This window comes from Arvicola amphibius, chromosome 5 (assembly GCF_903992535.2).
Source record: "Arvicola amphibius chromosome 5, mArvAmp1.2, whole genome shotgun sequence".
Taxonomy (NCBI): Eukaryota; Metazoa; Chordata; class Mammalia; order Rodentia; family Cricetidae; genus Arvicola; species Arvicola amphibius.
Genome location: NC_052051.1, coordinates 112,066,030 through 112,087,988, shown reverse-complemented (window position 1 = coordinate 112,087,988; position 21,959 = coordinate 112,066,030). Strand labels below are relative to the sequence as shown.

Below are 21,959 nucleotides of genomic sequence, written 5' to 3'. Positions count from 1 at the left end.
TTAAGATACACTCCCCAGATGCCAAGCATCAAACATACACAAGGATATTAGGGCCTCGCAATCCCTCCCCCAAGGAGTTCTTTCCTCACTTCTCCTTAGACTGCAGACTGGCAAATCTGCAGTGATTTGCCAGGATCACTCTGCAAAATGCCTGCATGTACTAAACACACCACAGTGAATTTAAGGCCAGATTGCACAACTTGAACCCTGTCTAAAAAGATAAAAAGTATTGTGCACACCTTTAATACCAGCACTAGCCAGGCAGATCTGTCCCTTTGAGGCTAGCCTGATCTACGCAGCAAATTAGAGGTCAGCCAGGGCTATATGGTGAGACTCTATTAAACATGATATTGGACAAATAAATACCATGTGTATTACACACAGGTACTGTGGTATCACTTGTTCCGTTCGGCAAACATTTATCCTCATGCAAGTTATGCACCAGTTCTTTCCATTTCATTCGATAGGGAAATGGCGACAGAGAAATCGATACAATAGAGCGCTGTGTAATGAGCAGCGCCTGTGGGCTCTGGACCTCTCTGTCCACCTGTCGTCACTTGAACCCTTCTCAGATTCAGTTTATTTCTTCAGCCTTCAGGCTGTAAATGCTCATTTGCAAAGCAGCGTGGAAGGCTGTCTTTCATACTGGTAAATATTAAAAGCTCCTACTGTTAGGTTCATGCTTTGAACATTTAGTTGCCACATTTCCCTTGTGGTCATGAAGAATTTTTTTTTTTTTTTTTTTTTTTTTGGTTCTACTTCATGGTCTTTAAATCAGTGAACTGCTTTATACCACCAAGACATCCTGACACAAATCATGTTCAATTATTTTTGTCCCTAAGTCTCTATCTGGCCAGACATACTTCACATATGTAATCCAGGCATTTGGGAAAATCAGGCAGTATATATAGCCTTGATCTTGAGGACAACTAAGGATACAAATCATTACATAGTTTGGGCTAGTAACAGTTTGGGATGGGAGGGGGCACAAGCCTTTAATTCCAGCACGCAGGAGGTAAAGACTAGGCATCTCTGCATATACAAGGTCAGCTAGCTGGTCTATATAACGAGTTCCGGGACAGCCAGGACAGGGAGAGAGAGCGAGAGAACCTGTCCTTCCCCCACCCCCTCCACTGTCGACCACGTCTAAAATCACAAGGTAGTGACACCTGGACACCTGACAACCAGCGCAGGTTTAAAAAGGTACACAGGCACCACCGCCAAGGAATCGGTCCGGGAGGAGAAGCAGCTCACGTGGTTTTTTTTTCAGCGTTGTTACCAAGATAGCATTAAATGATCCAAAGCTGTGTGAATCAAATGCTGCCCTAGAAGTTGGAAACCCAACCGTGCCGCCGCAGTGTGCGGCACAAATTTAAGGATGCCCTATCCAGGTGTGCATACTTCAAGCTGTGCACAAGCGCTGACCGTGAAAGAACACGGGTACACTCAGCAGTGCCCCAAGGCAAGATGGCGCCCGCTCCAAGAAGAGGCCTGAGGAGAAACTTCGAGGCCGTCAGTGCGACCTCGCGCTCTGGGTACTCCTGGGCAAACTCGCGTACTCTGCAGCACCCAATAAAGGCCACAGTTATGTCCCAAACCCGGGTCCGCCACACCCTTCGCACCTGCGCGCTAGAGCCTCAGTCGGGTGCCAAGGACGCAGGCGCAGGAGGCTCCTCCTCCGGCGCAACTGACGCAAGGAGACTGTAATTTACCCCGTGTGTCCTTGAGTCTTTCCAGCCGCGAAGGGCCGGGGCTGTCTGAAGCACTGCCTGTCTGTTCCTCTTCCTCGTATCCCTTCTCTCTGCTCCCGCAGCTGCGGAGGCCGTGTTCAGAGGTCAGGACTTTTCAACAATCTTGCTGCCGGGCGTGCTTGCCGCGGGCTGCGATTTTGGGAGCAGCAGCCGAGCAGCCTCTGGTCAGGCAAAGCGCTCGGCGCCTCAGCGGAAGAGCGGGCCTTCGTGCTGCGGCCGTCAATTCCCGCCCCCCACCCCACGTGGTTGGAGGTTTTTAGAAGTGTGGCCGCCGCTGTGCCGCGCAGCTCCGGACCTGTGGGGTGTTTGCTCTCTGCTCTCGCGTCCCCTCAGTCCAGCAGCCATGATAAGTGCCAGCAGAGCCGCGGCCGTGCGTCTCGTGGGCGCCGCAGCCTCCCGGAGTCTGGCGGCCGCCCGTCACCAGGTGAGGAAATGCCATGCCTTCTGGAAGGGGCTCCAGGCCCTGACTTGAGTGGGGTAGGACTTGCCCTTCAGGGTCAGACTCTAGGAGAAATCCGGAGCGGAGAAAGGTAACGGACCTTCGGTGGTCAGGTCTGCTGGCCTTGGTCAGGACTTTAGCCTCGAGCTTTGCTGAGTCACAATCCGTGGCGTTCTGGAGTCGCACCCACTAATTCACGAGGTAGCGGTCCTCCCCACCTGACATGGGGCGCGTTGGATGTGCTTGGTCCCAGACAGCGGATGTGGTCTATCGTAAGGCAGAACTATGAGCTAGGCTCTGTTTCCTTAAGAGCCCATGGACTGTTCCAAGTCTGTTTTTTTTTTCTTCTGGAAGCAGGGAACTGACCATGTAGACCTCACAGAGACCCGCCCGTCCTTGCCTCGCCAGTGCTGAGATTGAAGGTGTGCACCACCCACCATACCTGGCTCCAACCTTTTTTAATGTCTTCGATTTACTTGTGGATTGTAATAGAACAGGAAAAAGATTGTGGACCTTGGTCTGAAATAAGAGAAAGTACGTCTTTGAGACTGTAGCTCCCCAAAGGAGTTGTTGACAAGACCATTGGAAGTGGCTCTGTTATCTTTTGGAGTGCACGTATGATGGGGTTCAGGTGTGCACGGCTGTGAGTTTGAGACAGGGTCTCACTATTTAGCCTTGGTTGTACCGGAACTTGTCAAGACCAGACCTGCCTTTGGCTTTCAAGTGTTGGGGTTAAAGGTGGTTGCTACCAGGCCTGGCAACTGTGAAATAATTTTTGAATTTTTTGCATAATGTCTCCTTAATCTGATCATAGGCAGCACGAGTTGTTCCCCCACCTCAGGGGAATTGGGGGGTGGCATGTCTGTCAGCTTTCTGGTTGTATTGACTTTGAGGGACACTAATTTATGGGCTTCTTATTGGTAAAGACTAGAGTTGCTTCTAAGCAGTGAGAACTCTCTGTTGCACTGTAATTCCTTTTTTTTTTTTTTTTTTTTTTTTTTTTTTTTTTCGAGACAGGGTTTCTCTGCAGCTTGAGGAAAAAAGGGAAGCCTGTCCTGGAGCTAGCTCTTGTAGACCAGGCTGGTCTCAAACTCACAGAGATCCGCCTGCCTCTGCCTCCCGAGTGCTGAGATTATCCTTTTTTCTTTTTTAATGCTAGGTTTTTTGTTTTTTGTTTGTTTGCTTTTGAGGCTGTTCCTCTGTATAGCTCTGGCTGTTCTGGAACTCATTGGTCCGTCTGACTTCCATCTCCCAAATGCTGGGATTAAAGAATTGCTCCACCAACTTTTCTTGTTTATTTTTTTGTTTTTTTTTTTTTTTCAATCTTTCTTTTTTTTTTTTTTTTGTAATTTAAGATAATTAGTGGTTTTTTTGATTTTGGGTTTTCAAGACAGGGTTTCTCTGTAGCTTTGGAGCCTGTCCTGGAACTAGCTCTTGTAGACCAGGCTGGCCTCGAACTCACAGAGATCCACCTACCTCTGCCTCCTGAGTGCTGGGATTAAAGGCCTGCACCACCACCGCTTGGCCCCAATTAGAATTTTTTATAGTCTAAGACAGTTTATATTTTTACCTGACAATCCGGAAGACTTGTAGATGTGTGGTAGACATGTATATATATTTTGTTTGTTTTTTGAGACAGGGTTTCCCTATAGTTTCTAGAGAGTCTGTCCTGGAACTAGCTCTTGTAGACCAGGCTGGCCTCGAACTCAGAGATCGCCTGCCTCTGCCTCCCGAGTGCTGGGATTAAAGGCATGCGCCACCACCGCCCGGCCCGGCTTAGATATTTTATATATTTTACATACTTTTCTTCTGTTTTTTATACAGGCTACTACTTAATTCTAAAGGTTGTATGTGTTTCTCAGAGTAATAATTGGAAAAAGTCCAAGTGTACTTGTGTAGTTGACGGATGATGCAATTTTTCCCCCTCAGGATGGCTGGAATGGCGTTAGTCATGAAGCTTTTAGATTTGTTTCAAGAAGAGATTATGCGTAAGTATAACTTTAGTTTCCTTGGGAGAAGACACATTAATTGAACACCTGGGCTGTGATCTATACATTTAAATAATTTTCCCTCTGTAACTTTATACTTGTAGTTTATGAAATATGCCACTTAACAACAACATAAAAACAGTTACTATGTTGGAGACGGTTAAGATAACCATGGTGTTTTAAATTTCTTGCAGATCAGAGGCAATTAAGGGTGCAGTTGTTGGTATTGATCTGGGTACTACCAACTCCTGTGTGGCGGTTATGGAGGGCAAACAAGCAAAGGTGAGCAAGTTTGGAAGCCTGGGGTTACTTAGGTATTCCTGCCTGAACTTAGGTGCCTAGAAATACTGAATCCGAGCTGGGCATGGTGTTACACACCTTTAGGCAGTGGGATCTCAGAGTTTGAGCTCAGCCTGCACTATAAATAGAAGCCCTGTATCAAAAAGGGGAGGGGGAGACATTGAATCAGGTTTGGTGCTGGCTTTTCTATTGAGACAGTATGTATCTTAGGCTATCCTCAAATGCAGATTATTCAGTGCTAACATTACAGGTATTAGCTATTACTGTAGACGTGTGTTTCTGTTTTTGCTTTTTATGGTTTTTGTTTTTGGAGAAAGGGTTTCTTTGTTTCTTTGGAGCCTGTCTTGAAACTCTGTAGAGCAGGGTTGCCTAGAACTCACAGAAATCCATCTACCTCTGCTTCCTGAGTGCTAGGATTAAAGGCATGTGCCCCACCTTCTGGCCTAATTTGCATTTTAAAACTGCTTTTATTTTATTTATTTATTTGCACTCAGGAATTAACTTTTGGATATTGATAATTGAACGAATACAACTTTCCAGGATAGAATCTAAATGTGTTCTCTCTAGCGGTGTGGGTGGTAATGCCGTTAGAGGACTTGGAATGGCTTTCTCAGCTTGGAGTTCAGCAGGGTTCAAGGTGTCTGCCATGTAAAGTTTGATAGAGCCTCCTCAGAATGCACAGATCTTAAGGGCACCTGTAATTCTAGAGTTGTCTGTTCATTCTTGACCCTTCATGTTTTCTTTTCCCGTGGCCTCATCTGAAACAACTCGGGCTATTTACAGGAGTCTGGCTTGCTGGATACTAAGAGAAGTGAAGCCCTTCCTTATTTTTAATTTATGCTTCTTATCCTCACCCCCCCCCCCATTTTCTGAAGCTTTAGCTTCCACAAGAATTTTGCATATTATTCATATTCAAGGTGGTATGGCCATAGACTTCTCCATATATTTGAAATGATACTGTGTAGCATTCCCAGCAGTAAACATCCCAACTTAGTGGTATCCTTTTAGCATTTGTTTTATGATTTGAGCTATGGTTGTATCTTAAATCACGGCTGCAAAGATGTCAGTCATGACTAGATCTTAATCATTATCTTTGGTAATTTTTAGGTTCTGGAGAATGCTGAAGGTGCCAGAACTACGCCTTCTGTTGTTGCCTTTACAGCAGATGGAGAACGACTTGTTGGCATGCCAGCAAAGCGACAGGCTGTCACCAACCCAAACAACACCTTCTATGCTACTAAGCGTCTGATTGGACGTCGCTATGATGACCCTGAAGTACAGAAAGACACGTGAGTAGGAAAAGCAACCTTTGAGCAAAGCAAGCTTTGCTCAAGGTCCTATGAGCAAGTCACTTTTTCGTTGTTCCTAAAAGAAATTCACATCTCCGCCAAAAGAGTAAACAGTTTTTAAAAGCCCATTTGTGCTTTCATAGACTTGGTTTTTTTATTCATTAACATGACGGGTAATATGTTAAGATGCATTAAGGTTTTTGAGATATTCCTAAATGATGTTCCTCATCAGTCATGTAAGGCTGTTATATGTTCTTACATTACATGCGTGTGTGTGTTTACAGCCCTTTCCTATTATTTTTGTTTGAGACAGGGTTTCTTTGTGTAGCCCTGGCTGTCCTGGAAATCACACTGTAGACCAAACTAGCCTTGAATTCTGATTTGCCTGTCCCTGCCTCCTGAGTGCTGGGATTAAAGTCATGTACCAGTTCCTGGCTAAGCTTTTATTTATTAACATTTTTGTTTGTGGGTGTATTCATCCTCACAAAATGGGAGGTCAGAGTACAACTTGCTGGATTCTGTTCTCCTGTGTAAATCCTGGGCATTAGCCTTGACAGGATGAGCCCTTATTTGTTACGCCATCTCCTTATCCAGCTCTTTGGTTTGTCTGTCTGTCTGTTGTGCTTTCAAGACAGGTTTCTGTGTAGCTTGACTGTCTTAGAACTCACTCTGTAGATCAGGTTGCCCTCGAACTCAGAGATCTGCCTGCCTCTGGCTTCTGAGTGCTCAGGTCAAAAGCCTGTGCCATCCCTGCCCAACCAGGTTTTTGGGGTTTTTTTTTGGGGGGGTGTGGGTTTTTTTGTTTGTTTGTTTGTTTTCCCACAGTGTTTTTCTGTGTAACAGCCCTAACTGTCCTGGAACTAGCTCTGTAGACCAGGCTGACTCTTGAACTCAAGAGTTGAACTGGAGTTACAGGTAGTTTTGAGCTGCCATGTGGGTGCTGGGATCGAACCTGGTTCCTCTAGAAGAGCAGCCAGTGCTCTTCACCACTGGTCTGTCTCTCTAGTCTTCAATAGAAATTGCCTGTAACTAAGTAATATTCTATTACATGAACATATTTTTTTCCCACCTTTCAAATGAGCATTTGAATTAATTTCACTTTGTTGTTTTGAGTAATGCTATCCTAATTGTTTTTACTTTTGGTTTATTTGAGACAGGATCTCACTGTGTAGCTCTGGCTGTACTAGAACTCACTATGTAGACCTGACCAACCTCAAACTCAGAGATCTATCAGCCACCTCTACCTAGCTCCTTTGTATCATTTTTTAATGATTTTTTTTTTTATTGAGCTCTACATTTTTCTCAGCTCTCCTACCCGCCTCTCCCCTCCCATCTCCAACCCTTCCCCCAAGGTCCCCATGCTCCCAATTTACTCAGGAGATCTTGTCTTTTTCTACTTTCTACTTCCCATGTAGATTAGATCTCTGTAAGTCTCTCTTAGTGTCCTCATTGTTGTCTAAATTCTCTGGGATTGTGGTTTGTAGGCTGGCTTTCTTTGCTTTATGTTTAAAAACCACATATGAGTGAGTACATGTGATCACTGTCTGTGTCTGGGTTACCTCACTCAAAATAATGTTTTCTAGCTCCATCCATTTTCCTGCAAAATTCAAGCTGCCATTTTTTTCTGCTGTGTAGTACTCCATTGTGTAAATGTACCACATTTTCCTTATCCATTCTTTGGTTGGGGGCATTTAGGTTGTTTCCAGGTTCTGGCTATGACAAACAAAGCTGCTGTGAACATAGTTGAGCACATGTCCTTGTGGCATGATTGAACATCCTTTGGATATATACCCGAAAGTGGTATTACTGGGTCTTGAGGAAGGTTGTTTCCAAATTTTCTGAGAAATCACCATACTGACATCCAAAGGGATTGTACCCAGCTTGCATTTCCACCAGCAATGCAGAAGTGTTCCCTTTTCCCCACAACCTCTCCAGCATAAGTTGTCATCAGTGTTTTTGATCTTGGCCATTCTTACAGGTGTAAGATGGAATCTCAGAGCTGTTTTGATTTGCATTTCTCTGATGACTAAGGATGATGAGCATTTCCTTGAGTGTCTTTCAGCCATTTTAGATTCCTCTGTTGGGAGTTCTCTGTTTAGGTCTGTATTCCATTTTTTTTTTTTTTTTTTTTTTTTTTTTTTTGGTTTTTCGAGACAGGGTTTCTCTGTGGCTTTGGAGCCTGTCCTGGAACTAGCTCTGTAGACCAGGCTGGTCTTGAACTCACAGAGATCCGCCTGCCTCTGCCTCCCAAGTGCTGGGATTAAAGGCGTGCGCCACCATCGCCCGGCTGTATTCCATTTTTTTTTAATGGATTATGTGGTCTTTGGTGACCAATTTCTTGAGTTCTTTGTATGTTTTGTAGATCATACCTCTGTCTCATGGGGTTAGTGAAGATCTTTTTCCATTCTCTGGGCTGTCATTTTGCCTTGTTGACCATGTCCTTTGCTTTACAGAAACTTTTCAGTTTCAGGAGATGTCATTTATTAATTGTTTCTCTCAGTATCTGTGCTGCTGGGATTAGGAAGTGGTTCCCTGTGCCAGTGCGTTCAAGTGTATTTCCCACTTTCTCTTCTCTAAGGTTCAGTGTGGCTGGCTTTATGTTGATGTCTTTGATACATTTGGACTTGAGTTTTGTGCATGGTGATAGTTATGGATCTGTTTTCATTCTTCTACGTGTTGATACCCAATTATGCCGGTACCACTTGTTAAATATGCTTTCTTTTTTCCATTTGATATTTTTTGTTTCTTTGTCAAAAATCAGGTGTTTGAATGTGTGTGAATTAATAACCGGGTCTTTAATTCGGTTCCATTGGGTCCTCCTGTCAGTTCTTATACCAATACCAGGCTGTTTTCAGTCCTGAAGCTCTGTAGTAGAGTTTGAAGTCAGGGATTGTGATGCCTCCAGAAGTTAATTGCCCAGGATTGTTTTGGCTATCCTGGGTTTTTTGCTTTTCCATATCAAGTTGAATATCATTCTTTCGAGGTCTTTGAAGAATTTTGCTGGGATTTTGATGTCAATGCATTGAATCTGTAGATTTTGGTAAGATTGCCATTTTTACTATGTTAATTGTTCCTACCCAGGAGCATGGGAGATCTTTCACTTTCCAGTTTCTTCAAAGATTTAAAGTTCTTGTCATACAAGTCTTCCACTTGTTTGGTTAGAGTTACTCCGAGATATTTTATGTTATTTGTGGCTGTTGTGAATGGTGTTGATTTTCTGATTTCTTCCCCAGCCCTTTTATCATCTGTGTATAGGAGGACTACTGATTTTTTTTTTTTTTTGAGTTAATCTTGTATCCTGCTACATTACTGAAAGGGTTTATGAGTTATAGAAGTTCCTTGGTAGAATTTTTGAGATTGCTTATGTAACTATTATATCATCAGCAAACAGTGAGAGTTTGACTTCTTTTCCAATTTGTATCCCTTTGATCTCCTTTTGGTGTCTTATTGCTCTAGCTAGGATCTCAACTATTTTGAATAGATATGGAGAGAGTGGAAAACCTTGTCTTGTTCCTGATTTTAGTGGAATTGCTGCTTTGTATCATTTTTAATGAGAACTATTAAGACAATTTTTGAAATGATTTCAAAAGTCATCAGGCTCACATTTTTACACGATAGTGATTATAGAGATTTTTAATAAACCTGTCTCCAGAAATTATCGTTTATTGGCCCATCTGTTTATTTTTATAATTTGAAATGGATAGGTATATGATGACAATTCTTTTTATTTTTCAGCAAAAATGTTCCCTTTAAGATTGTCCGTGCCTCTAATGGTGATGCCTGGGTTGAGGCTCATGGGAAACTCTATTCTCCTAGTCAGATTGGAGCATTTGTGTTGATGAAGATGAAAGAGACTGCGGGTGAGAAAATTTAGTTCATTCTCGGGAAATTGGAAGTATTGGTGGTTCCTCTGAGTTTATAGACTCATGCCCTGTAGGTTATGCTCTTTGCATAGGAAATGTAGGAACGGCAAAACTGTGGGACTCTTCATCTGCAGGTTGAGTTTAATTTCCCTAATGATACCTGCTATTGCTTTTTCAATAGGGGACAGTGTAGTATTTGTTAAAATCCAGAAAGCTACACATTAAACTTAGAATCTAAAGGTCAATTGATGTTGGTAAGTCTTGGCTGAAATGCTAAAGGTAATTTGGAATTTCTAAGCCAGTACCACCTTGGCTGCTGAGCTACACAAAATTACTCCCTGCATCTCCAAATAACTTTGTAATGGGGGCGATTTGGCTGCCTTGAGCTTCTGATGTTGTTACAGCCTCTGAAGAACTAACAGTGGTCAAGGTGATTTGTTTCTGAGAATAAATTTCATACTGGAGTTTACGTTATCTTCAGACTGATTTTGTAGCCAAGGCTGGTGTCAAACTTAGGGTGATCTTCCTATCTCAGCTTTGGGTGCCAAGATTAAAGGCATGAGCAGTGTTACCCAGGACAGCCTTAAACTCATCTTCCTCCTGCTGCCTCCCTGGTGCTAGATTACTGGGGTACAATACAGTGGTCAGTGTTTTTCTATGTGGCCTGTCTGCAGGTTAAGCTGCAAAGGAGGTGAGTGTTCTGTATTGCTCCACAAGAGGATTTGAGGAGGAATATTAGGCTTTGGTAGTAATTTTGATGCTTTTTTTTTTCCTGACATAATGCCACAATTGAATTTTATTCTTTTCCAGAAAATTACTTGGGTCACACAGCAAAAAATGCTGTGATCACAGTCCCTGCTTATTTCAATGACTCACAGCGACAGGTAAGGTTAATTATATCTCCTATTTGCCTGGGGGAAAGGTTCCAGAGTTAAAGGATGGAAAAATACATTTATTTTTACTTTCTTTAGGCCACTAAGGATGCTGGCCAGATATCTGGGCTAAATGTACTTCGAGTGATTAATGAACCTACAGCTGCTGCCCTGGCGTATGGTCTGGACAAATCCGAAGATAAAGTGTAAGTTTATAAAGCGTAGAAACTCTTACCTGAGTTATGTTTTTACATGATTTTTTTATTACATGATGGAGGAGAGTTATCTGTCTATGTTACTTTCATTGGTTAATTAATAAAGAAAACTGCCTTGGCCCTTTAAGAGAACAGAAAATTAGGTAGGCAGAGTAGACAGAACAGAATTCTGGGAAAGAGGGGGAGACGCTTCAGGCATTCGCCATAGTGAGTCGCCATGCTTCTCCTCTCCGAGATGGACTCAGGTTAAGATCTCTCCTGGTAAGCCACACCTCGTGGTGCTACACGGATTACTAAATATGGGTTAAAGGAAGATGTGAGAATTAACCAATAAGAGGCTACAGATAATGGGCCAGGCAGTGTTTAAAAGAATACAGTTTCCGTGTAATTATTTCAGGTGTAAAGCTAGCCGGCGGCCGGGTGGCGGGACACAGCCCCGCTGCTTCCTTCTACAATTACATTTTCTAATTTTGTGTTGGTACTTGTGTTGAAGGTATGTTTATGCTATGGTATATATGTGGGGGTCAGAAGATAAAATGTGTGAGCTGGCTTTTGTCTTTCTCAAAAATGGGTCTTACATCAGTTTGTCTGGCTTGACAGCAAATGCCCTCACCATCAGAGGCCCTTACATTTTTTTTTTAATTAAAAATTACTCATTTTCAATTGTAAATGTGTTTGTGTATGGGTATATACACACACAACACCTTCAGAGATGTCAGATTCCCTTAGAGCTACCTGGTGTAGGTACTGGAAATCAAACTGGTCCTCTCTGCTTTCAAAGCTGCTGACTCGCTCTAACCCAAACCCTCCTTATCATTGACTGTGTGTGGTGGGACATGTTCATAACAGTGTGCATGTAGAAGGGTAATGTGGAGTTCATACTCCTTCCACATAGGTTCCTGGGGTTGCATCAGGCTTGGAGCCAAGGATCTTTACCAGATAAAAAGCTATCTTGCCAGTCCTCATGTTGTAAATTGTTTTTTTTTTTTTTTCTTTTTCAAGACAGGATTTTGCTGTGTACTTCCTTTTTTCTCCCCAAATTTGTATATATAGTCTGTTTTTCGTTGTTTTAAGACAATTTTTCTGTTTCCTTGGTATCCTGAACAATTTTTATTTTTGTTATTATGGGTGTTGATAAATTGGGAACCGTGGTTTGTGTGATATGAATTTTACTAGTCTCTCTTATATGTTACCAAGGCATGTTGGTTACTAGATTTCAAAATTAGTATTTCAGGAAGATAACTAAGTTAATCTTTGGTTATTAAATTCATTCCTTTGTAATAGAATTTGTTTCTTTGTTTTCCTTTCTAGCATTGCTGTGTATGATTTAGGTGGTGGAACCTTTGATGTTTCTATCCTGGAAATTCAGAAAGGAGTGTTTGAGGTGAAATCCACCAATGGGGATACTTTCTTGGGCGGTGAAGACTTTGACCAGGCTTTGTTACGACACATTGTCAAGGAGTTCAAGAGGGAGGTTAGTTACCATTATGGATTTAATGTGTAGGCTTCTGTGTAGGAGGTTCAGAATTTTTGTTCAAATTGTTCATTTAGTTTCTCAATAATTTTTTTGCACTAAAGTAATTAATTACATTCAGGTTCATGGGTAAACTCAACCATTTTAATTACATATATATAGCACCTTAGATTGGGAACAAAAGACTTGTCCCCTAGCCCACAAATCCTCACAATTTATGTTTCTTTATAAAGGATGATCCTTTCATAAGCAGACAAAATCCACATTGCCACTGCAGTTTCTCTGTTAATTGTCTTATGAATCCTATTTTGTAGACAGGGGTTGATTTGACGAAAGACAACATGGCACTTCAGAGGGTTCGGGAAGCTGCTGAGAAGGCTAAGTGTGAACTCTCCTCATCTGTTCAGGTGAGACATGAAGAAATCCAAGTTCTTTTGGTGGATATTTTTAGCCTAACCTTATTTGAATCATATATTCTAATTTACCTAATGTCAGTGTAGCCTGTTTACAGTTTTCTATTTGGTAAAAACCTTGAGCAAGCTGGGCAGTGCTGGCATATGCCTTTAATCGCAGCACTCTGAGTTCAAGGTTACCCTGGTCTACAAGAGCTAGTTAGAGGACAGTTAAGGCTGCGATACAGAGAAACAGTCTCAAAAACGAAAGAAAAAAGAACGATATGACAATGATCACTTTTCTTTTTAGTGAATTAGGTAAATCTTTATGTGTGTGGATCTTTTTTTCACGTCTATATACGTACTGCGTGTGTGCTTGGTCCCTGCAGAGGCCAGAACTCCCATGTTCTCTAGAAGACCTGCCAGTGCTCTCAACCACTGAACTATCTTTCCAGTCCTGAGATATTTTTTAAATTATTTTATGTGTATTGGTGTTTTTACCTGCATTTTTGTCTCAGGGTGTCAGATCCCCTGGACTAGAGTTAAAAAGCAGTATGGTGAATGATTAGCCTTGAAAAAATTAGTGTCTTCAATGTACTATTTTGTGGATTATATATGAATTGCTAGTTTTCTGCCTAATAAGTTGGATCACCATTCTAAAAAGTGAGCTGTGGGAAAAATCTGCCCTAGGAGCACAGATTTGCTCCAGCTCTCTGTTCTGTGCTTGTTTGTTGACCTCAGTTCTGAGAGGTAAAGCTTCCCTGTCTTAACAAGTGTAGACTAGTGTAAAATCTAGGTTACAGCCTCACCAGGGTGAAACTAGACCAGTCTAATCCTGTGACTACTTAAGATTCTGACATTCACAGCAACAAGTTATGGTAGCTGTTGGTTAAGTGGCTGTTGCTAACTAAGTTGCTGAAACCTGAACGCTGTATACAATAATCTAGTTTTGAGTTCGGCCCTAGTTCCCAAACCTTCACTGTTGTAAGGGGCTCTGAGTAGTTAACCATGTTGTCCATACAATGCTCATGGGTAGTGATGCCATTCTCCCTGCTACAGAACTGGTGTGACTTATTCATGTTTAAGGTTGTGGTTTAAGAGCCTGGATTTGTCAGTAGAAAGAGAAATATATATGTCTCAGAATTTGATAATGGGAGGGGAAAAGGTTGTTTACATTTACATGGCTGTGTCTTACTGACGGACATGTTTTTTTCTAGCCTTTAGCACTTTAGCAAAGTATTTAGCTAAGTCAGTGTATAGTTACGATTTTAAATCTGTAAAATAAATCCTTGAGAACATCTCAGAAGACTTAATAGTGTACTCTGAAAAGATGGATTTTACCTAGAATATTAACTAAGCCCTGTGGTGGTCTGCCACTCAGACTGGCCTTGAACTCACTATCGCTGAAGACGATTGTGTGAGTTCCTGAGGGCTTGGGCAGAGCCAGCACATCCAGTGTGCATCGCTCCTGCTTTTTTCTAGTAAGAGCAGAGGTAACACTAATTCCTGGAACTTAGTCTGGATATGTTAAGAGGTTGATGGAGAACATATGTTCTTTTTGTTTCTTGTTTGACTTTGTCGTTCCTCACCCACCCCCCATATACAACACACCCTGTTTCTTTCTATGATAGTCCTGGCTGTCCTAGAACTTGCTTTGTAGACCAGGCTGGACTCAAACTATCAGATCCACCTGCCTCTGCCTCCTAAGAGCTGGGATTAAAGGTGTGCACTCTAACGGCCCTTCATGATTTTTCTTTTTTAGAGATTATTTTTATGTGGAGAGGATGGGAGAAGGTTAGTGCAGATATCAATGGAAGCTAGAAGAGAAGAGTATCAGATTTCCCAAAACTGCAACTATGGGCAGTTGTTAGCTACCCAACATAGGTGCTAGGAATTTAACTCAAGTTCTCTGCCAAAATAGCAAGCACTGTTTAACTATTGAACTCAGACATGGGATATTTTAACTCGATGTGAAAGATAACCACACACACAGCATGTTTCTTAAAGATATTTTTTGGTACTATTAATCTGTCACATGATAGTTTCTTCACCTTGTGTGCCCCAGTCTTCGTTGTTAATATTTATAAACCTTATCAAAAGAGATTTTAGTGTATTTCCACTACATCGTAGGAATTTAGTAAGGCTGATATTCTTCCTAGGTCCTATCTAGGGTATAGTCTTAACCTTAGTTGGAATCATAAAGATTAACTTGTAGTGAAATATTTTCTGTGTAGACTGATATCAACTTGCCATATCTTACAATGGATGCTTCTGGACCCAAACATTTGAATATGAAGGTAACTCGAGCTCAGTTTGAGGGCATCGTCGCAGATCTAATCAAGAGGACTGTTACTCCATGCCAGAAAGCGATGCAAGACGCAGAAGTCAGCAAGAGTGACATAGGAGAAGTGATTTTGGTTGGTGGCATGACGAGGATGCCCAAGGTATGGACTCATATTTCTTATGTGGGGGGAAATCAATACATGATGCAATTTAATTAAAAGATGCAAGAAAGGGTATCAGGGAGAATATTAAACCCATTCTCATAAAGATAATGTTTTCAAGCTTTGATCGTGGTCATTCCCTAGGAGATGTTTTTTGGGTATTTCTTCCCCGCATAGTGGTTGGGACTACTTGCATTACTTCAACAAAGATTTGTGCAATGATGCATTTTATTAATCAACACATCATTCTGAAAACAGATGTGTAGATAAGTAATAACTGAGCACAGACTATTGTTGAAGGTGCAGTTGTTCCTTGGAGGCTGGATAGAATTACCTTGGGTCCATATTAATGGTGGAATTACTGCTTTTGGTGGTGGTTTCTGTTTTTTGTTTTGTTTGTAATTTTACTGATTTTTATTGAGCTCTGTTTTTCTCTTCACTCCTTGCCTCTCCCCACCTCTTTCTCTCCCATGGTCCCCATTCTCCCAGTTTACTCAGGAGATCTTGTCTTTTTCTACTTCCCACGTAGATTAGATCCATGTATGTCTCTCTTAGGGTCCTCATTGTTATCTTGGTTCTCTGGGATTGTGATTTGTAGGCTGGCTTTCTTTATGTTTAAAAACCACTTAAGAGTGAGTACATGTGATAACTGTCTTTCAAAATGTTTTCTAGCTCCATCCTTTTGCCTGCAAAATTCAAGATGTCGTTATTTTTTTTTTCTGTGTAGTACTCCATTGTGTAAATGTAGGTGGGTTGTGTTGTTTGTGGGAGATTTTGTTTCTTTGTTGCAATGCTAGGATATTGGAAAATGGTTCTAGAGTAAAGTTGGACCCAGAACTCTGGTTACAGAGGACAAGTTGATATTAACAAATTATCTCAAGAGGCTGTGTACTTTTCTTAGCTCTTAACACATAGGGTCAAAAACTATCCCACAGAATTGGTATTACTGCTTCCTTCAAATTGGCCTTTGATTAATTATGTAGAATTGTAGGCTGTATTTTATAGTCCTTTGTCTTATGCCTTCTGTTTCCAGTGATGAATGTCATCTGGAAGACAGATAATTGAAGCAAATGCTTCTAAATTAAGGGGATAAAGTGAGTTTTCACACAACAAGTCGGCATTGTTGGAGCTGAGTTCATCTAACTTGCAATCTGGATGGCATCTTCATGCTCTGTCTCAATTCAGCAGTGGCCCTGGGTATTGGCTAACAGGTTCTTTGTCCTCCGCACATAGGTTCAGCAGACTGTGCAAGATATTTTTGGCAGAGCCCCAAGTAAAGCTGTGAATCCTGATGAGGCTGTAGCCATCGGAGCTGCCATTCAGGGAGGTGTGCTGGCTGGTGATGTCACCGATGTGCTGCTCCTGGATGTCACTCCCCTCTCTCTGGGTATTGAGACTCTGGGAGGTGTCTTTACTAAACTTATTAATAGGAACACCACAATTCCAACCAAAAAGAGCCAGGTAAGAGTTATCCTTCTTAACAGGTTTTAAATTCTATGAGTACATAACTGCAGCCACTTCATGAACTTTTTAAAACTTAATGTTTCTAAGTCCACACCAGCTGACTGGATGGTGAGATTACCGTGTTTTTGGTTTCTCTCTCTCTCTCTCTCTCTCTGTGTGTGTGTGTGTGTGTGTGTGTGTTTTGTTGCAGTTTCTGGAAAAGTGATTAAGGGAAGGATAATACAGTCTCCTAAAAGGGCTGTTGTCATTTGCCACTGAATTCTTTGTAGTTGGAAATAAAATAAAAAGTCTGGTTAGCAACATGGGACTAGGCTTGATTTCAGCATGAATCATGGGGCCTGGGTTGTGTATTACCAAGCAGTGGTATATGGCATGGCTTGGCAGAGTCTTAGATAAAGTCACACTTCTTGTGCCTGGTTGGATCGTCCCAAAACTTGGGAAGTTGAGGCATGAAAATTGAGAATGTGAGAACTGTGGACCATATAGTGTGACACTGTCTCAAATGGTTGTATTTCCAGACTCAAATCAGTCTTAAATTATTCTAGGATCTCTCTCTCTTTGGTATTTGTGCAGTGATGTATTTGTCAACACATCATTCTGAAAAATGTATGTGATGACATCTCAGGACTGAGCACATGGTACATCGTCTATCTCTGGTCTTACGTCCTTGGACTGACAAACTGTTATTTTATATCCTTGTTTTGATGCCTTAAACTTCCAGGCTTAAAGCTTCATCTTGTTCAGCTTACTTGTCTAGCTGAAACAGTAGCTGTTGTACGCCATTTAATACTAATCCTGTCTTTGCAGAGATAAACCTTTGTTCTGAGAGTATTGTATGTTAGGAATAATCGAGTATTAGAATGTGAATCTCATTAGCCTTTTTCTGTATAATGGGTGTAGTTTAATCAGATTACCAAGTAAAGAAGTTTCCTTCTTACTAGGTATTTTCTACCGCTGCTGATGGACAAACTCAAGTAGAGATTAAAGTGTGTCAGGGAGAGCGAGAGATGGCTGGGGACAACAAACTTCTAGGACAGTTCACTTTGGTAGGTATTTCAAATCTGAATATCATGCGTTTTGGTCCTATAGCTTACAAAGGTGACAGTAGTTTGACCTCTCCAAACTGCTTGCAAACAAGCATACTTTTACTTTATTAATACTTTATTGAGGTTTTATTATTGTATGGGTGTATCTCTATATACTAAGGCCAGAAGAGGGTATTGGGTTCCCTGGATGGATTTACTACAGTTTTCTCCAATGTGAATGCTGGGAATTGAACCTGGGTCCTCGGGAAGAACCGCAAGGGCTCTTAACCACTGAACCATCAGCCCAGCCCATACTGTGTTACTTTTGAAAAATAGTTTTCATAGGTGAATTATGAAACTCATAAATTCAGTTTTTACCAGAAAGTGCTTTGTTTTCAGATCTTTATTTAAAAGCCAGGGACATGTTCAGATTTAGAAGCAGTGCTAACTCAGAAATCAGTTGAGACATGATCGATTGTTTTAAAACCACTTGATGGCCACCGTTTTGGGTCAGCATTGCGACAGTGAAGTCCTGATTTACTGAAAACTCCAGGCCCACACAGCTATTACGGTTATGTATTTGTTCTTGAAGCACTAAAACTACTACCTTTGCCTAAAATCTCAAGTTTCTGTACTTTAGTGAAGATACTGTTTGTTTTTGTAAGCAAGGGGTTGGATGGCCTGTTTGGAAATGGGAGCACATCTGAGAGGAGCTGACTCTGGCTATTTACTTTAGGTTGGAATTCCCCCAGCCCCTCGTGGAGTCCCTCAGATTGAAGTTACATTTGACATTGATGCCAATGGTATTGTTCACGTTTCTGCCAAAGATAAAGGAACAGGACGTGAACAACAGAGTAAGTATTTAGACCGTATGAAAGAAGTATGATGCTGAGAACTTTGTCCAGCAGTAGAGTGCCTTCCAGCATATGTGATGCCTTGGGTTTGGTGACGATCAAAGGAAAAGTAAGGTGGCCGTTATTAGGAACTACACACTCTGTTTCTGTGCCTCTTCTCCCCTGGGGTGGTTGCTACCACACTGCCCCCTTTTCCAGGTATCAGAGATAAGGGTGTTTCACTTGCATGGTTTTTGTTTTTTTCTCTTTTGGTTTTCTGAGACAGTCATTAGGATTTAAAGTGTGCCCCACCACTCCCTGGCTTTGCATGTATTTCTTGTACCTCATGCATGTCTGAAGCCCTGGAAAGGATTGCTGCCAGTCTTACTGAGTGAATTTCTGCCTTTTTGTTTGTTTTGAGACAGGGTCTGACTTTGTATCCCTGATTGATCCAGAACTTGCTGCTCAGACCATGCAAACCTCAAACAATGAGATCTGTATGCTTCTTCCTTCCAAATGCTGACATAGATCTCTAAATTTTTTGTTAGGTTTTTGAGACAAGGTTTGCTTTCTCTGTGTGTAGCCTTAGCTGTCCTGGAACTAGCTCTGTAGGCCAGGCTGGCTCCAAACTCAAGGTTCATCTGCTTCTGCCCAATAAGTGCTAGGATTAAAGGTGTGTACCACTACTGCCCGGACAAATATCTGAATTTTCATAAGTTAACATTAGGAGGGGGCAAACAGGCAAGCCTGACCTTGTGGATTGCTGAAGTTTCACTAGGGAGGCAGGTCACTTGGTGTTTTTATACAACTCACTTATAAGACAATAACTAAAATCATAATTTGAATTATTCAGATTAGTTACTATAAATAGAGGCAGCATTTATTTGTTTATTGTGGAGGTTGAGTCTTATTTTGTAGCCGTGGCTGGCTTTAAGCTCAAGAGTTGCCTGCTTTCTTGAGTGTTGGGATTAAAGGTGTGCACCATGTAGTGTAATGTTATTTGTTAATACAGTGAAAGAAGAGAACTAAAGAGAATTTTTTTTTAACTCCAGTTGTGATCCAGTCTTCTGGTGGATTAAGCAAAGATGACATTGAAAATATGGTTAAAAATGCAGAGAAGTATGCTGAGCAAGACCGGAGAAAGAAGGTGATTACTTCTGCTGAACGTGTTAAAGCTGACAGACTGGGCAGGTCACTGCTCTTAAGTTTCTCATCTTTATTGTTCCCTTTCATTAATTTGAGATTACATCCTGTAGTCAGGATGATTTCCACAACCCTCCCATTTCTCAGCCTCCACTAGTACCTGGGACTAAGGGCACAAACTGGATTTGGAATGTTCTTAGTCTCCCGCTATCAAAATTCCCACGCCACAAAAGCCAACTCAACTCTTTCTCAGGGTCATCCCAAGTACGTCTGAGTACAGTCATTCTAGCTCTACTGTTAACGGAGTGTTAAGTAATTTACTGTATCACGTGATATAGAACTTAATGAAACTTGTGTTGATTGGAAAGTTAGTTATGTTAAACTTAAAATTTTTTTAAGGAACGCGTTGAAGCAGTTAATATGGCTGAAGGAATTATTCATGACACAGAAACCAAGATGGAAGAATTCAAGGACCAGTTACCTGCTGATGAGGTAAGTTATTAGAAACAATCGAAGAGAATATTCACTGATTCTTGAAGGTTGTCTTTATTTGGGTTTGATAGTGATTTGGGTTTTTGAAAACATGAATAAAAGGGCAAAGTTGGGAAGGCAAAAATGAGAATTTGAATAGTGCACTACATGTAAGAAAAGAACATTCTAGAAAAAGGGTTTCTTTTGTTTGTTTTTTGTCTTTTACAGTGCAACAAGCTAAAGGAAGAGATTTCCAAAATGAGAGAACTGCTTGCACGGAAGGACAGTGAAACGGGAGAAAACATCAGACAGGCAGCATCTTCACTGCAGCAGGCGTCACTGAAGCTCTTTGAGATGGCGTATAAAAAGGTACAAGGGCCGGGCGGTGGTGGCGCACGCCTTTAATCCCAGCACTCAGGAGGCAGAGGCAGGCGGATCTCTGTGAGTTCGAGGCCAGCCTGGTCTACAAGAGCTAGTTCCAGGACAGGCTCCAAAGCCACAGAGAAACTCTGTCTCGAAAAACCAAAAAAAAAAAAAAAAAAAAGGTACAAGGGCCGGAGGGAACAGAATGTTACAGGGAAAGGCATAGGAAATAGCGATGGTTTACAAGGGCGGGTGGACGGAATGATGAATACAATGTGAGTTATGTATGAAGGATGAGGTTAGACCTAATGTGAAATATTTTCTCAACAGATGGCATCTGAACGGGAAGGTTCTGGAAGTTCTGGTACTGGGGAACAGAAGGAAGACCAGAAGGAGGAGAAACAGTAACAGTGGCAAGGCTTTGAGAGAGGCCAGAAGGACAACATGAAGCTTGGGAGTAAAGGGACGTCCTGAGCAGAAAAGGGTCAAACTTCAGTCTTTTTACTGTGTTTTTGCAGTAACCCATATAATTTCCTTAATAAATATATGTAGTGAAAATTAGCTAACTCATTTTAATGGGTGGTAATTCAGAAGTAGCAGTTCATACCATTCTGTCGCTAGCCAGTTAGTTTCAGCCACGTCTACAGGGGTGGGGTGGGGCTGTATACCAATCATTATTAAGATATATCTGGTTTGTGCTGAAGGGGCCATGTTTTCAAAGTGTGAAACCCATTTCACATGCAGTAGTCTTGTCATGGACCTTGGATTGTATGTAAATCTTTGTTAGCCAAGAGGACTGCTATAAAGAATGGTCTATTTGTATATGAGGTCATCCTTCAGGCCTTGCAAGACTAAGCTACCTGTGCTATGCATGGTTTGTTGGTACAGAAGCTAAGTCAGTGTAAGCCAGCTGTTAGCCATGGCTTAAATAGATCCAGGACAATGAATGATGAAGTCTTTTGTGGTCCTAAGTCATACTTTCCAAGCTACCTTCTTGGATGGCCTGTGTCTGGCACTTAGATCCTTGATGATTGTTCTTTTCATCCATTTTGGAGGTTTTTTTTAAAAAAATAAAATTCTAAGAAATCTTGATCTTTTTTGTGAGTTTCAGGAAGAAATGAAAATGACTTTCTAACACTGGACACATTGAAGATACAGGAGGAATAATAAAAATACTGGCATATATGCCAGATGTAGAAGCACACTCGGGAAGCCAGGCAGGGCTACATAGTGACATTCTCAAAGTTCTGGCTGGCAGAAACAAATCTAAAGAAAAAAAAGTGCTGTTTCCAGATTCAACAAAATTGAAAAGCAGAGCTAGTTTTTGTTTTTATTGAGCTATATATTTTTCTCCGCTCCTTCCTTCCTCTCCCCTCATGTTCTACCCTCTCCCATGGTCCCCATGCTCCCAATTTACTCAGATCTTGTCTTTTTTTACTTACTATGTCAATTAGATCTGTGTATATCTCTCTTAGGTTCCTCTGTGTTGTCTAGGTTCTGTGGGATTGTGAATTGTAGGGTGGTTTTACTTTGCTTTATGTCTAAAAGTCACTTTTATGCACAAAATTTTCCTTATCCATTCTTGGGTTGAAGTTGTTTTTCCAGGTTTTGGCTATGACAAACAATGCTATGA

The 21,959-nt window shown here is 41.5% G+C and overlaps 1 protein-coding gene and 2 non-coding genes across 3 annotated transcripts; all 3 read left to right on the top strand.

Moving 5' to 3' along the window:
- The first annotated feature begins 1,983 nt into the window (after window positions 1-1,983).
- On the top strand, window positions 1,984-21,418 carry Hspa9 (heat shock protein family A (Hsp70) member 9). The gene is made up of 17 exons (XM_038330415.2): window positions 1,984-2,175; window positions 4,120-4,178; window positions 4,373-4,460; window positions 5,586-5,767; window positions 9,503-9,627; window positions 10,441-10,514; window positions 10,602-10,708; window positions 12,029-12,191; window positions 12,506-12,598; window positions 14,818-15,027; window positions 16,261-16,488; window positions 17,433-17,537; window positions 18,253-18,370; window positions 19,402-19,496; window positions 19,892-19,984; window positions 20,192-20,332; window positions 20,657-21,418. The coding sequence occupies exons 1-17, from the start codon at window positions 2,095-2,097 to the stop codon at window positions 20,732-20,734; spliced, it is 2,040 nt and encodes a 679-aa protein (XP_038186343.1). The 5' UTR covers window positions 1,984-2,094; the 3' UTR covers window positions 20,735-21,418.
- LOC119815940 lies at window positions 15,241-15,313 on the top strand. Its single transcript, XR_005285613.1, has one exon. It is a non-coding gene; the product is annotated as a small nucleolar RNA SNORD63 (small nucleolar RNA).
- Window positions 17,059-17,127, top strand: LOC119815941. Its single transcript, XR_005285614.1, has one exon. It is a non-coding gene; the product is annotated as a small nucleolar RNA SNORD63 (small nucleolar RNA).
- Window positions 21,419-21,959: the final 541 nt, after the last annotated feature.